The 15,266-nt window shown below is 45.6% G+C and overlaps 1 protein-coding gene across 1 annotated transcript; it reads left to right on the forward strand.

Moving 5' to 3' along the window:
* Window positions 1-1,108: 1,108 nt before the first annotated feature.
* PRDM14 (PR/SET domain 14) lies at window positions 1,109-13,103 on the forward strand. Its single transcript, XM_087703574.1, has 7 exons — window positions 1,109-1,592; window positions 2,989-3,045; window positions 3,156-3,313; window positions 3,698-3,968; window positions 4,839-5,041; window positions 12,437-12,538; window positions 12,873-13,103. The coding sequence occupies exons 1-7, from the start codon at window positions 1,109-1,111 to the stop codon at window positions 13,101-13,103; spliced, it is 1,506 nt and encodes a 501-aa protein (XP_087559700.1).
* Window positions 13,104-15,266: the final 2,163 nt, after the last annotated feature.

The following is a 15,266-nucleotide window of genomic DNA, read 5'->3' on the forward strand; positions in this document are numbered from 1 at the left end:
TATGGAAATACGGCTTTAGAGGAAGAAAAGTGTAAGTCTAACATAGCTGAGTCAACGGACCTCCACACACACATATACCACCCCGAGAAACATGTTTGCGGTGTAATCCTATCCAATTTACCTATTTAGTAAATCTCATTGTGTTGGAGATTATTCACTGTCTGTTTCATCATTAAAGCGCCACCGAGTTCTTATTCGTACCTCTAGAAATGTACTTTTAAGAGCCTTTATAATTGCAAAATTAGGATTCAGAAAAGAAGCCAATCAAAGGAAACAAATCTTCCCAAAACTAACCTAGGCTGCAGTCCAATATGCCTTTCCCAAGGGATAAAATCCATATAAATATATAGCACACTATCCAAATTATTTTTTCCTCCCGGGGAAAATGGGAAGATTTGGCTTGCTTCGAATGAAGTCCCGCACCCACGTACCTGACACCAAGCCCCTCTGAAAGAGAAGGAAGCGATAAGGATTGTCAATTTTTAGGGCTTTTCACGGATAGCAAATAGCAATCCTATAAACATCTATTGCCGCCCACCTTTTCTCAGGCAGCCCCTTTCCTCGCCCCAGGTGCGTTTCCCAGTGATACGAGAGAGACAGAAACAGAGATCACACTTGCACCGGCCTCTATATATCTCTCTCAAATGCATCAATATAGAATTGCCCTCGTAGGGAATGGCAATACAGAACCCAACAATCTCAGTCAATACGGCCCACGACGGCAGGGTTGAGCGTTGTAGCCTAGTTTGAAGGACACAGGAAAAGGGGACGGCTGCGCTTCCCCTCCCCCACGGGGCCTCCGAGTTTGAGGGCTGTTGGATCGCCAGCCAACCTTCCGAAGAAAGTTCGGGAAGGTTCCGGGCTGAGCTGCCCCCCTCCCCCTCCTTAAAGAGAAGCGCGCGGGAGGCGGGGTGACTCCCACCGAGGAGATAGACACGCGCCTGCCGAGCCCGGCTCCCCGGCTCTTCCGCCAGACAGGTTGGCCCCACGCTTCGGCTTCTGGGCGGGGATTAGGGGCCTCAGCCGCCCCTCCCCGAAGGGCGCTGCCTGAGCTCTGCCTTTTCTCCGCCTCACAGGTGCCGCGTCTTTTCCAGACGGGCGCGCAGGGATGGCTTCTTCGTTGGCGGGGACCGCGCCCTCCAAAGAGGCCGGCGTTGCCGAGGGCGCCGGCGGCGAGTCCATGCTGATGCTGTTCCACGGCTGTCCCGCCGGTGCCGCTTCCTTTGGCCCCGCTCTGCACCCGCCGCTCTTCTTCGACGCCATGCCTCCGACCGTCGTCTTCCAGTCGCCGGCGTCGGCTGCCGGGGGCCTGAGCCCGGGCTCGCCTCCGCTGCCGCCTTTCCCCTTCCAGCGGCTACCCGCCACTTACCTGGGGCCGCCGCCGCTGCCACCTCCGCCGCCCACCCTTCCTCTTCTCCGGCCGCCGCCGCTGCCCCGACCTGTGCCGGTCTTGCCCGCGCCCTTCCCCGGGAAGAAAGCCTCGCCCAGAAAGAGAAGCAGCCTCGAAGGGACGCCGGACTCGGAGCAGCGCCCGCCCAGCTACCGCTTCACGGCCCAGGAGCTCCACGCCGTCCTCTACGGCGCCCTGCCCGGCGGGAGGCAGCCGCGCGCCCTCTCGGCAGGTGGGCCCCAGTCCGGGTAAGGGGAGCGGCTGAGCCGGCGCTTTCCCTTCGCTTTCTCGCTGCGGGTCTTGGGGCAATTCTGCCCAATTTCGACCCCGAAAGCCTCGCTTCTGCTTTGGGCGAGTTTGAAAGAGAGGCGCTTTTGCTCAGATCGCCCTCGACTGCTCCCTTAATTGTATCGCGCCTGGCTTGGTTTGGGGAAAAACTTCTCGTTCTCGGAAGGGAAGGGAACGGACTGGCGCATTTCTTTAAGCTTTAGCCCCACTAATCCAAACCACGCAGGAAGTTTCTTCTGATACTTAGGTCTCTAGGTAAGCCGGGCTGAAGCCCAAGGAAAGATGCCCTGGATCCCGAGGGGAGGAAGCGGCCGGAAATTCTGCTAGGAGGCTGGTTGGAAACAGCTTTTCTTCTAGTAAAGAGGCTGCTTTCTCCTGACTTTGGATCCCTTCCTCGAAAGGCTGAGCAAACCTTTGGTCTGGTGCCTAAGGAGTTCTCGAACCTGCCTTAATCTTGGTTGGTAATGGTTTTTTTTCCAGTTAGTTGTCTGATTCCTGGCAAAAGCAAGCATCGATTCAAAGCATCAAGGATGCCGGTTGGCAGGAGAACTACTATATATCGGCAGCAGCACAGACCCTTTTTCTGCAGCAGGAAGGATGTTAAAAAGGGAGGAGAAGGAGAAGAGTGAAATGGTTTAAGAAGGAGAGCTTCTGTGTACTTTGATGCATTTAGGGGAGGGATAAATAAATAAATACCTTTAAAAACTGTATGTTAAAAATCAGTAGTCTCTGCTGAGAATGCAGCAACTACCAATTGTTCTAGTTATAGTTACATTGATCTCATTGCTCTGGCATGTTATGTTGACTGGGCATTAATGTTTTTGTTAACAAAATATTGGGTGGGGAATTTAATGAAACATTTCATTATTTTCAATAAATGTCTTCAAGATAAAATGGCCCAAAACAAGCGTATCTAACATCCCTTCCAGATCCATTGGTTCACAACTCTTCTGACTCCCAACCAGGATGGTATAGAGTTTTATGTTTTTCTGAATGGTGCCTTACCCTCTTTGCACATGTCCCCTTCTTTGCAAGACCCAGAGGTTCTCCTTGTAGAAAAATATCAGTTCAGTGGCAACTTGAACCACTTTGCTCTGTGATTTATCACATAGGCATTTCAACTGAGGTAGTTAAAGTGGACATATGGTAGTCTGTGCATATCTGGTAGAGCTACTGCTCTGTTTATATTATGGCAATTCGTGGCATCTTATTTTAGATTAAATCTAGTTTAGCAGAATTTTCAATTGGAGCACACTTACTTATTCTTGCTTCTTAAAGACCTGTCGATTGTATCTCTGCTTTTCTTTCAGGAGATACTGACAGTCACCCCCCACTGCTGGATAGATCAACCCTACAACTTCCCAAAGGTAGTACATTTTTGTTCATTTCGGAAGGATGTTCGCTGTCCATCACTGAATTCTTTATAGATAATATTTCTGCCTTGACTTTACTAATCAGTTTGGTTTCTTCCCTTCAGGTCTGACTGTGTTGCAGACTGTATTTATCGATGGTCCACAGTTGGGTGTCTTCTGCACAGAAACCATTCTTAAGGGTATTCGGTTTGGTCCTTTCCAAGGCAAAGTGGTCAACACTAGCGAGATTAAAACTTATGATGACAATTCTTTGATGTGGGAGGTACTTGAAATTGCACCTTCTGCCTTAGAACAGTTGAAAGGTGGTAGGGATCGAGGAGGGGGGAAACAAAAACAATGTATATACCACTTCCATGCCTGCTATGCATGGTATAGCTGTGTAGGTTAGATACCAGCCTCTCTATCCCTGAATTTGTTGATTTTTTTAAAAAAAAATCCCCAAGGAATTTTCCAAAGAAAACATAATTATATTCACCTTCTAAGTCTGAACATCAAAGATTCAGTCATCCCTTTGCTCTTTCCAAAGTCAACCATTCAATTGTCTGGGTGTTAAAGGTGGTTCAATATTGGGTAACAAGGTGTTTGAAAGCCTTGGCCAAGAAGTACCTGGATGTTTGCATTTCTTAAATGTGTGTTTGTTTTTCAGATTTTTGAAGATGGTCAATTGAGTCATTTCATTGACGGCAGAGGTTCTTCTGGAAACTGGATGTCATTCGTGAACTGTGCCCGCTTCCCAGAGGAGCAAAACCTGACAGCCCTTCAGTGCCAAGGCCAGATCTATTATGAGAGTTGCAAAGAAATTACACCTGGCCAAGAACTTCTGGTCTGGTATGGTGATTGTTACTCACAGTTTCTTGGCATCCCTATCAGCCTCAAAGGAACAGCAGAAGAAAAGCGAACCCCAAAACATACTGAAGGTCAGTTTGCAAACCTTTCCCCTCTGAATAGCAGTTAAACTCAAACAATTAGTCATCTTTTGTCTCTTTCATGTTACGAGAACCTACTACAAATCTTTTAGGGAATTTGAGGAAACACAAAAAACCAGTAGTTAGAACAAACCATCATTAAGCTCACTATGGGTAGTATGCTATGCAAGCAAGCAAGCAAATGTCTCGACTTGGCCAGTATTCTCCCATAGGCTAATGGTTGGAAGCAAGTATCCTTTCTAAGAAAACGGAGGACTGAGGTGTTCAGTTGGGTCTCAAGTGTTGAGACAGAAGTACAGTTCTTGATTGCTGGAGGAGGCTAATGTTTTTTAAAGGAGTACAGTAGCTATATTTGGTTTTCTGCAGCAAAAATATATAAAGTGAGCATTGAAGGTGAATTAAGTCATAGAATATATTTTCAGAAAGGGAAGCTGGTTTTCTTTTAAAATACTAGCAACCTCACCAATGCAGTTACAAGACATCTGTATGTTTCCATTTAGCCTTTACCTAGTCATTTTCTTTGTTACACAGAACAACTTTGTCCCAAAAGTGCTTTTTAAAGAGGCAACTGGGTTTTCTTATTTTTCTTTGAAGACCTTTCACTTCTCATCCAAGAAGCTTCTTCAGTCTCTGAAGAACTGAAGAAGCTTCTTGAATGAGAAGCAAAAGGTCTTCAAAGAAAAACAAGGAAGTCCAGTTTCCTCTTGAAAAAGCACCTTTGGGACAACCATAACCTCGATGACTGAGAATCTGTATAGACAGAACAACTTTGTATTATACTTGCCTTCTGATTGCTGCCCATGTCTTTTGCTATAAGTTGTCTTTAGGTCCTCAGGGTGATTTTCCCCTCTTTCTTTGTAGAATCTGTGGAGGGTTATGAATGCGGGCGGTGTGAAAAAGTCTTTGCCTACAGATACTACCGGGACAAACATCTGAAATACACACGGTGTGTTGACCAAGGGAACAGAAAATTCCCATGCCATCTTTGCAACCGATCTTTTGAAAAGCGGGACCGTCTGAGGATCCACATTCTCCATGTTCATGAGAAGCACAGACCTCATAAAGTAAGACGTTCAGTATCTTTATGTTATTCTAGTAGAATCTCTGGGGAGTCTTCCATGATTTACAACAGTGGAAGCAGCAGTGATGAGAGTGGTGTTAAGCATAATTAGAGTGTCATCTCTCTTCAATTTCTCAGGACTTAGGACTGGGCTTTTGGGACAGGAATTTATTCATTAGCGTAAGACAAATGAGAGAGATGGTATCTCTGTTCTGATTATTTTTCTGTTGGAATTCTCCTCAAGAAGCACTCAGTAAACAATCTTACTTGGAATTAAAATCTAATACCATAAAATTTATTTCAGACTGAAAATGGTTCTAGGCTTTTAGTTTGATGGCTTGAACCCAAACTACCATTTCTTGTAATCTTTATTTGTAATCTTGTGTTTTCAAAGAATTGAAAAGGTTTTTATCGCAAGTCATGCTCTCTCTAGTATTTTAGTAGCTCATAAGTACATGTGTATCAGTAGTAGTCTTCTAAATTTTGGTCATCGTTTTATTGATGGAGTCCAAGTGAAGAATGTTGGTGATTCTCTTGCTGGTTTGTGCTAGAGTTGCAGCACCTTTTCTGGTTTCAGCCAGAATTCCTGAACATCACCAGACTAGGCTGCAAAAATCAAGAAACCTGTTTATGGCAGAAATCTCCATCCAGTTATCTAGTGGTTGTTCTGCCCAAAGGTGTACAATCAGCATACAGTTGATATCACACCACATGGTGACAGGTGGTCTCCTCCAGAGGTTTCATATAGAAACAGGAATGAAGAAAATACCAACTCTTGAGGGATCCTGAAAGGTAGGGGTCAGATTTATCGCCCCTCATCAGCACTGAGAATAGCCTCAGAGAAAGGAAGTGAACCAGGACAGCACAGTGCCCTCCCATCCCTGGAACCATTCCAGAAGAATCACATGGATGATAGTATCAAAAGCTGCTGAAAGAGTGAGAATAGATAGACACACTTGCCACCATCTCACTCCTGCCAAAGGTAATCAAAAAGTGCTATCCGTGCCATTTCCATCACAAATCCATGCCTGAATCCCAAGTGAAAGGGATTCATCCAGGATCCTTTGGAACTGCAGCATAACCACCTTCTCAAATGGGAAGGTTGGAGTCAGGATGAAAATTATCCATGTAAGTGGCATCAAGCAATGGCTTCTTAAGAAGGGGGAGAATCATAGCCACCATAAAGGACTAAAGCACCACCCTCTCTACCAGAAATACATTTATCATCCCCAGCAACTAACTGCATCATCTCCTGGGATGCCAGGAGTGTCAAACCTCAAAATGCTCAGGGTGTCATCTTCAAAGCAGCAGCATCACTTGATGTATCACAACTTTTTTCCCCTTTGCTAAAATGGGTGTGGGCGTGGCCAGTGTGTGACACATCCAGCCCACCGGCCGCAGGTTTGACAGCCCTGCCTTAGCCTGTTAGGAGCACAATGCAAATGAACTAAGCCACTGAAATGATTTCATTTTTAAAGCATGTTTGTTTCCAAAAATTGAGGCTTTAAAAGAAATTAAGAAGTAAATTAGATATTTAATATTCTGAGTAGATTTTCAATGATTCAAACTGTCTGATCAAGCAGGAAATAAGTGCAATATTTTTTTAAATATATTATTTTAATGATTTCTGAGATAGCTTTCATTGAGATAGCTAGAAAGAATTTTGTAATTTCATGCTATGGAAGCTTAAGTGAGACAGTTAAATTACCTTTTCTGCGAAGGAGCTATGATTGCAATTCAAGTAAATACATAGTTGAAAGTAAGCACATAAAGCACCTCTCGTCCGGGACTTAATTTTAGACGAGAGGGCAGACCTGGCATGTATTACTGAAACCTGGCTGGGCCCAGAGGGAGGAGTCCCCCTAGTAGAACTGTGCCCAGAAGGATTTCAGGTGCTGCATCAGCCGAGAGCCCAGGGAAGGGGTGGGGGTGTGGCCGTTGTTATCCGGGAGTCGTTAGTTCCTCGTAGGGTCCCTGCTCCGGAGATTGTCGGGTGTGAGTCTTTGCTGTTAAAGTTGGACCTCAAGGGTCAAGTGGGTTTGCTGCTAACGTACCTGCCTCCCAACAGCGTTGCAGCAGCCCTCCCCTCGCTCCTCGAGTCAGTAGCCGAGCTGGCAATTGAGTTCCCTAGGTTGATGGTCCTGGGGGACTTTAATTTGCCGTCGCTCGGTGAAAACTCTGATGGGGCGCAGGAGTTCATGGCTTCCATGACAGCCATGGGCTTGACTCAAGTAATCCGAGGCCCAACCCATTCGGCGGGACACATGCTTGACCTTGTATTTCTCTCGGAGCAGTGGATGTGTGATCTTGGTCTGAGGGGGAGTGACATCATACCCCTGTCGTGGTCAGACCATTGCCTACTGAGGCTCGACTTCCGGAGGCCAAACCCCCACTGTAGGGAGGAGGAACCGACCAGGTGGTTCCGCCCCAGGCGTCTTATGGAGCCAGTAAGGTTCCAGACAGAGCTTGGGGTTATTCCTGATACTTTCACCCACAGTCCGGCAGAGACTCTGGCTGCTGCGTGGCACTCGGCAGCGTCAGAGGCCCTCGACCGGATTGCGCCACTGCGGCCCCTCCGAGGCGGCGGATCCCGGAGACCACCTTGGTTCACCGAGGAGCTCCGGGAGATGAAGCGCCGGAGGAGATGCCTAGAGCACCGTTGGAGGTCCGATAAGTCCGCATCGAACCGAGCAATGGTAACCACCTGCACCAGGGAATATACTAGGGCACTTAGGGCAGCTAAAAGATCACATATAGCCTCCCTGGTCGCATCCGCTGAGTCCCGCCCAGCCGCCCTGTTTAGGATAACCCGCTCCCTATTGAACAAAAGGGAGGCGGGGGAACCCTTGCAGGGCAGAGCTGAAGAATATGCCCAATTCTTAGCGGACAAAATTGCTCGGTTTCGGACGGACTTGGACTCCACACCTGCAGTTCCAGCCGAGACTCAGGGGGACCAAGTACAACAGCTCTGGGTTGAGTTTCAGGAGGTTACCCCCGGGGATGTGGACAAGGCCATGAGAGCTGTGAGTTCCTCCACCTGTGCTCTGGATCCGTGTCCCTCATGGCTGGTTTCTAACTGCAGTGAGGTGACACGAGGCTGGATCCAGGCGGTTGTAACCGCCTCTCTTTGGGAGGGGAACTTCCCCGCCGCACTGAAGGCGGCGGTGGTGAGACCCCTCCTGAAGAAGCCATCCCTAGATCCAGCTGTCCTTAATAACTACCGCCCGGTCTCCAACCTCCCCTTCCTGGGGAAGGTTGTTGAGAAGGTGGTGGCCTTCCAGCTCCAACGGTCCTTGGAGGAAGCAGACTACCTAGACCCCTTCCAGTCAGGCTTCAGACCCGGTTACAGCACTGAAACCGCCTTGGTCGCATTGATGGATGATCTCTGGAGAGCCAGAGATGAAGGACATCCCTCCATCCTGGTCCTCCTTGACCTCTCAGCGGCTTTCGATACCATCGACCATGGTATCCTTCTGCGAAGACTGCGGGAGGTGGGAGTGGGAGGCACCGTGTTACGGTGGTTCTCCTCCTACCTCTCGGACAGGTCGCAGTCGGTGTTAGTGGGAGGGCAGAGATCGTCCCCAAGGCCCCTGAAATATGGGGTGCCGCAGGGTTCGGTCTTATCCCCCCTACTATTTAACATTTACATGAAACCGCTGGGAGAGATAATCCGTAGGCACGGGATTAGATACCATCAATACGCGGACGATACGCAATTGTATCTGTCCGCCCCGTGCCAAATCAATGAAGCGGTTGACGTAATGGACCGGGGGCTTGAAGCCGTCATGGACTGGATGAGGATTAACAAGCTTGTGCTCAACCCAGAAAAGACCGAGTGGCTGTTGTGTTTTCCTCCCAAAAATTCGGCCACTAATCCAACACTCAGGCTGGGGGGTCAAATTTTATACCCCTCAGAGAGGGTTCGCAACTTGGGAGTCCTCCTGGATCCACAGCTGACATTCGACCATCATATAGCGGCTGTGACCAGGGGGGCATTCGCCCAGGTACGCCTGGTGCGCCAGTTGCGACCCTACCTGAACCGGGAGGCCCTCACAACAGTCACTCGGGCCCTCGTGATTTCTAGGCTGGAATACTGCAATGTGCTCTACATGGGGCTGCCCTTGAAGAGCATCCGGCGACTTCAGCTAGTGCCGCGCGAGTGATTGCGGGTGCACCCCGATTCACCCGCATTACACCTATCCTCCGCGAGCTGCGCTGGCTACCTGTCGATCTCCGGATGCGCTTCAAGGTGCTATTGATCACCCATAAAGCCCTACATGGCAGTGGATCTGGATACTTGAGAGACCGCCTTCTGCCAATTACCTCCCTACGACCTATAAGATCTCATAGGTTAGGCCTCCTCCGCACTCCATCGGCCAGCCAGTGTCGGCTGGCAACCACAAGGAGGAGGGCCTTCTCAGCAGCGGCCCCGACCCTTTGGAACGAGCTCCCCGTAGAGATTCGTACCCTCTCCACCGTCCAGGCCTTCCGCATAGCCTTGAAGAACTGGCTCGCCCGTCAGGCCTGGGGATAAGGACCATTACCCCGCCCGAATGTTGTATGCATGTTGCGTATTATTTTTATTATGTGTTGTCGTCTTAGTGTTGTATTCCCCCCTCCCTGGTTTTCTGTGAGCCGCCCTGAGTCCCCTCAGGGAAAAGGGCGGCCTACAAATAAAATCAATTCAATTCAATTAAGTGCAATTTAATTCATTGGGGTATACATTTAAGGAGGCATGCTTGGGATATGAGCTGCCTTTGAAAACTATTTTGCCAACTGAGGAGATCAGATTGTCTGGAAATAAAACATGTATATGGTTTTTTTTAAATAGATGAATTATATGTGCATCTGACATAGAGAATATACACCATGACACTCATATACACCATCATACATAGTGTCTAAAATTAATGTTAATAATTTAAATGATTCATTTGCTTGCCTGACTATAACTTTTAAATACATATGAAGACAGTTTGAATTTAAGACAGCAATTACATATATACTTAGAAGTTTCAGTGTATTCAGTGCATCTTATGTATGTGTGTGTGTGTATATATACATACATGCATGCATACATACATACATACATACATACATACATACACAAGAAAAAGTATGTGAACCCCTTGGGATTACATGGAGTTTTGCATGAATTGGTCATAAAATGTCCTCTGAACTTCATCTAAGTCACAACAATAGACAAACACAGTCTGCTTAAAATAATACTACACAAACATTAGATGTTGCCATGGTTTAATTGCACATAACATGTAAACATTCACAGTGCAGGGAGGAAAAAGTATGTGAGCCCCTAGCCTAATGACGTCTCCAAGAGCTAATTGGAGCCAGGAGTGAGCCAACCTTGACTCCAATCAGTGTGAGGGTATTGGATGTGTTGCTGACAGCTGTTCTGCCCTTTAAAAACACACACCTGTTGTGGGTTTACTGGTTTCAAGAAGCACTGTCTGATGTGAACCATGCCTCGCAGAAAAGAGCTATCAGAAGACCTACGATCAAGAATTGTTGACTTGCATGAAGCTGGAAAGGGATACAAAAGTATCTCCAAAAGCCTTGATGTTTATGTGTCCACGGTAAGACAGACTGTCTACAAATGGAGAAAGTTTAGCACCCTTGCTACTCTCCCTAGGTGTGGTCGTCCTGTAAAAATGACTGCACGAGCACAGTGCAGAATGCTTCATGAGGTAACGAAGAATCCTAGAGTGTCAGCTAAAGACCTATAGAAATCTCTGGCACATGCTAACATTTTTGTTGACACATCTACAATAAGGAAAACATTAAACAAGAATGGAGTACATGGGAGGACACCACGGAGGAAGCCATTGCTGTCCCCCCCCCAAAAAAAATATTGCAGCACGTTTGAAGTTTGCAAAAGAGCACCTGGATGTTCCACAGCACTACTAGCAAAATATACTGCGGACAGATGAAACCAAAATTGAGTTGTTTGGGAAAAACACACAATACTATGTGTGGAGAAAAAAAGGCACAGCACACCAACATCAAAACCTCATCCCCACTGTAAAACATGGCGGAGGGAGCATCATGATTTGGGGCTGCTTTGCTGCCTCAGGGCCTGGATGGATTGTTGTCATTGATGGGAAAATGAATTCCAGAGTTTATCAAGACATTTTGCAGGAAAACGTACGACCATCTGTCTGCCAACTGAAGCTCCTCAGGGGATGAGTGATGCAACAGGACAATGACCCAAAGCATACAAGTAAGTCAACACAAAAATGGCTTCAACAGCACAGAATACGCCCTCTGGAGTGGCCCAGTCAGAGTCCTGACCTCAACCCGATTGAAATGCTGTGGCATGACCTTAAGAGAGCGATTCACACCAGACATCCCGAGAATATTGCTACACTGAAACAGTTTTGTGAAGAGGAGTGGTCCACAATTACTCCAGATCGTTCTGCAGGTCTGATCTGCAACTACAAGAAACATTTGGTTGAGGTTATTGCTGCCAAAGGAGGGTCAACCAGTTATTAAGTCCAAGGGTTCACATACTTTTTCCTCCCTGCACTGTGAATGTTTACATCTTATGTGCCATTAAACCATGGCAACATCTAATATTTGTGTAGTAATATTTTCAGCAGACTGTGTTTTTCTATTGTTGTGACTTAGATGAAGTTCAGAGCACATTTTATGACCAATTCATTCAAAACTCCACATAATCCCAAGGGGTTCACATACTTTTTCTTGCAACTGTATATATATATATATACAGCACAGAAATTAAATATTTTCTTATAAATTGAGCAGATAATAGACTGGGAATGAACCAAAACTGGGCAGGGAGAAAAGAAAAGGTAGATCATCTTTCTTATCACAGGGAAAGACATTTTTTGTACTCATGGCAATTATGTATCCCAGATAAATAAAGAATGCTAGAATAATTATCAAGAGAGCACTATGAATATAATTCAGAAGTATCTTGTGGGAAACAGCTGTTTATATTTCTAAAAGTATCTGTGTGCCAGGTATTAATGTGCATGATTTGGGGAAAGACGCTTATGTTCTTTGGGAATGTCTGTGGCATGTGCATAAGACCAATGAAAATATTGTTGCAGTGTTAACCCTACTCCTACTAGGACGTTGCTTGCATGCTCCAAAGGGATAGAGTAGTTACGCCTTTTTTTTTCAAATTCTGAAATCCCCAAAAGATTGTTTGCTTCCAGAATATCTGAAGCATTTCTTCCAAATAATTTTTGAAAAGTTCAGAGCCTCACATGTATATTGTTATGCAATGACAGACTGCTGTAACGTGTGGTAATTCACCTGCATGAAATGAATGTTTGCACATTTCTACGTCCTACCAGAATGGGATCTAACTGCTTCTGCTGTTACAGAATAATTAGATATTTTTTTCTCATTTTAGTGCTCTGTGTGTGGTAAAAGTTTCTCTCAGTCCTCTAGTCTAAACAAGCACACGAGGGTGCATTCTGGAGAACGACCATATAAGTGTGTATACTGCAACAAGGTGAGGAAATGTTTCTTGCAATTCTCTTGCAATGTTTCAATTTTTCATAAATTGAAATATTTGGTCCCCTCATTAGCCATTTGGGTCATCATTCACTAGAATGATGTAGTTATGGAATCATTCTGAGTTTGCCCTACCAGCTGCTTTTCTTTTGTTTGTAGCAAAGATGGATTAAGGAGAAGTTTTCACTCATAAGCATGAGATTAAGAGTCCCCAAAGTTATGAACACTGCAGTTACTGAGATTGGCCCCCGATTATTACAAATATTTCATGTTTCTGGCATTTTGTTTCTGGGGTCTAATTACTTTCTCATCTATTCCCTTGATCTTTGCAGGCCTTCACTGCATCCAGCATCCTGCGTACTCACATTCGCCAACATTCAGGAGAGAAGCCCTTCAAGTGTAAGCACTGCGGTAAAGTGTTTGCTTCACACGCTGCCCATGACAGTCATGTGAGACGCACACACAATTCTAAAGACAAAGGCTCTAAATGTACGCTGTGTGATAAAATATTTCTAGAGGCAGAAGAATTTCGCTTCCATATGAAATTCCACAAAACCCTTTAGCCAGCAAAATAATGGTTGGGCCCATCTCTGCTTACCTGTGACGTTATGTACATTTTAATATTGTGCTGTATTCACAGGTAGGCAGAATGAACTGGTCAAAATGCAGGACATTATGACCTCTGGTCTTTCAATCCATATATGGCCTTGTCTGCCCACCATCAATAAAGATATTGCTGCAACTTAGATTTCAGGTTTTTTTTTATTGTGGCCGTCATGGTTGTCTTTTATGTGACCTGGGAAATAATGATTGTGACTCTTGGCAATAGTAACCTAAACTGGAGATGGGCATATGTAACTAAGACTTCGTTTTGTCAGACAATGTCTTTTCCACCCAGGTAAAGTTTCTACTGATTTTTGTTTCTCAATGATTATTTGTCATCTTCAGATTTTAGTTTTTGTTTAGACCTGTGTTTTACCTGAGTAGCCTGTATATTCCATCAAAGGACAAAAGATTAGTTTAAGGTAACTTCTGGATTTTATATTCATGGTGCAAATAGTAACTTATTGACACAAGGGAGAGCCTACTTTTAAAGTCTGCACCTTCTCCCACAATTTCATCCTTTAACTGATCTTGCAGACCTTATAAACAAAATTCATTAACTTCATTTCCCTCCACCCTTAGCCTGTTTTCTAAAGCAGGCTAGATTTGGTTTAGCAGGTACTAAACTGGACATTGTTTTGGTTTAGCAGGCACTAAACCAGGCATTGTGACTTTAAAACATAGTATATGATTCATGTCCATTATAAAGCTGGTCGTGGTTTGTTCTATAATGATTAAACTGAGCACAATGAAGAAACTCGGACTTTATGTGGATTTGGAGACTATCAAAAGTAGCATGCGTATGTAGTATAAGAAAAGAAACACAAAATACTCCCATTATTGATGTATATAGGGCTATTGTACCTTGGTTGCAAAAGTTTGCAGAATTCTCTGATACAGGTAATCCTTCAGTTACATTCAGAATTGGGACCAGAATTTCCATCACTAAGTGATGGGAATCATAATACATAATATCACATGACTGCATCATTTAGTTATGGCAATACTGCCCACACGGTTAACTGAATTCCACCAGTCATTACCTGAGAATCCATCCCAATCCAAGCCTTTCTGGGCTTGGTCCCGCCAACTCCTGAACCTCGTTTTTGCTAAGGTAAGGGACTGCTGCCCCTTTAACTCCCCCTACTGCCTGTTCTCTCCATCTCTGCTCTTTTGGCAACGCTGCACCTGCCTTGCAGCAAGGGAAGCAGCCCTAGAACTGTGTGTTTCTGGGACTTCTTGGCACACCATAGCAGCCACTCTTGGAAGCCGCAGCCACCACAGCCCAGCAGCATAGTGCAAAGGGACTTAAAGGCGCATCTAAGGCTCTAAGAAGCCCCTGAGCCACAGTGCAGTGCAAAACCCTTTGCAGATCAAAGTCCAGCCTGGTCCAGTAGTGCAAAGCTGAAATCTCTCTAGCCAAGTCACCCACACTACTGAGGCCCTTCCTTGCCCCACTGGCCTTCGCTGTCTTCTTGTTTCCACTGCTGATGAGGTGTGCCTGCCCTGGCCTTTTGTGAGGCAGCTGCTGACCATGTGTGAAACCTCCTTCCGTAGGCCTCATGAAGACACTTGACAAGTGCAATTTCCAGAAGAAAACCTTTTGAAAGCCTTGTTCAACCAGCAGCTGCCTTGCAAAGGACCAGGTCAGGCATACTTGGTCAGTAGTAGGAGTAAGTAGATTGAGGCAGGAAGAGCTGTGGAGTGCCAGAGCCTGAAAGGGAATAGAGAGGATGAGATAAGCAGATAGAGAATTGAAGCATCTCTGCAGCCACCATATGATCGTGGAAGCACTGCAGTGGTCCTATCTTAAGGGACCAGTCATCAGTTCTTTCATTAACAGGGCCATAACTCTAAATATGGCGGCTGAACAAATGTTTGCAAATCAAGGACTGTCTGTAAAGAAAATTCTGTTCTTCTATCTAGCAAAAGTCTGTATTTTTCAGCTCTACAAATCTAGTATCTCTGGCTTTTCCACACAAGGATGCTTAACTTAAAGGGAATACTATTTGTCGGTTAGGGAACATTTGACCTGTCAGAAGCTTGTCAATAGAGCAAAATACTAGGGGTGGACCTCTTGGGTATAATCAGTTTTTCCATTGGTTTTTTTTCTCTCCTACTTG

Source organism: Thamnophis sirtalis, unplaced genomic scaffold (genome assembly GCF_051295495.1).
Source record: "Thamnophis sirtalis isolate CommonGarterSnake01/CBP01778 unplaced genomic scaffold, rThaSir2_p1.2 scaffold_2, whole genome shotgun sequence".
Lineage (NCBI taxonomy): Eukaryota > Metazoa > Chordata > Lepidosauria > Squamata > Natricidae > Thamnophis > Thamnophis sirtalis.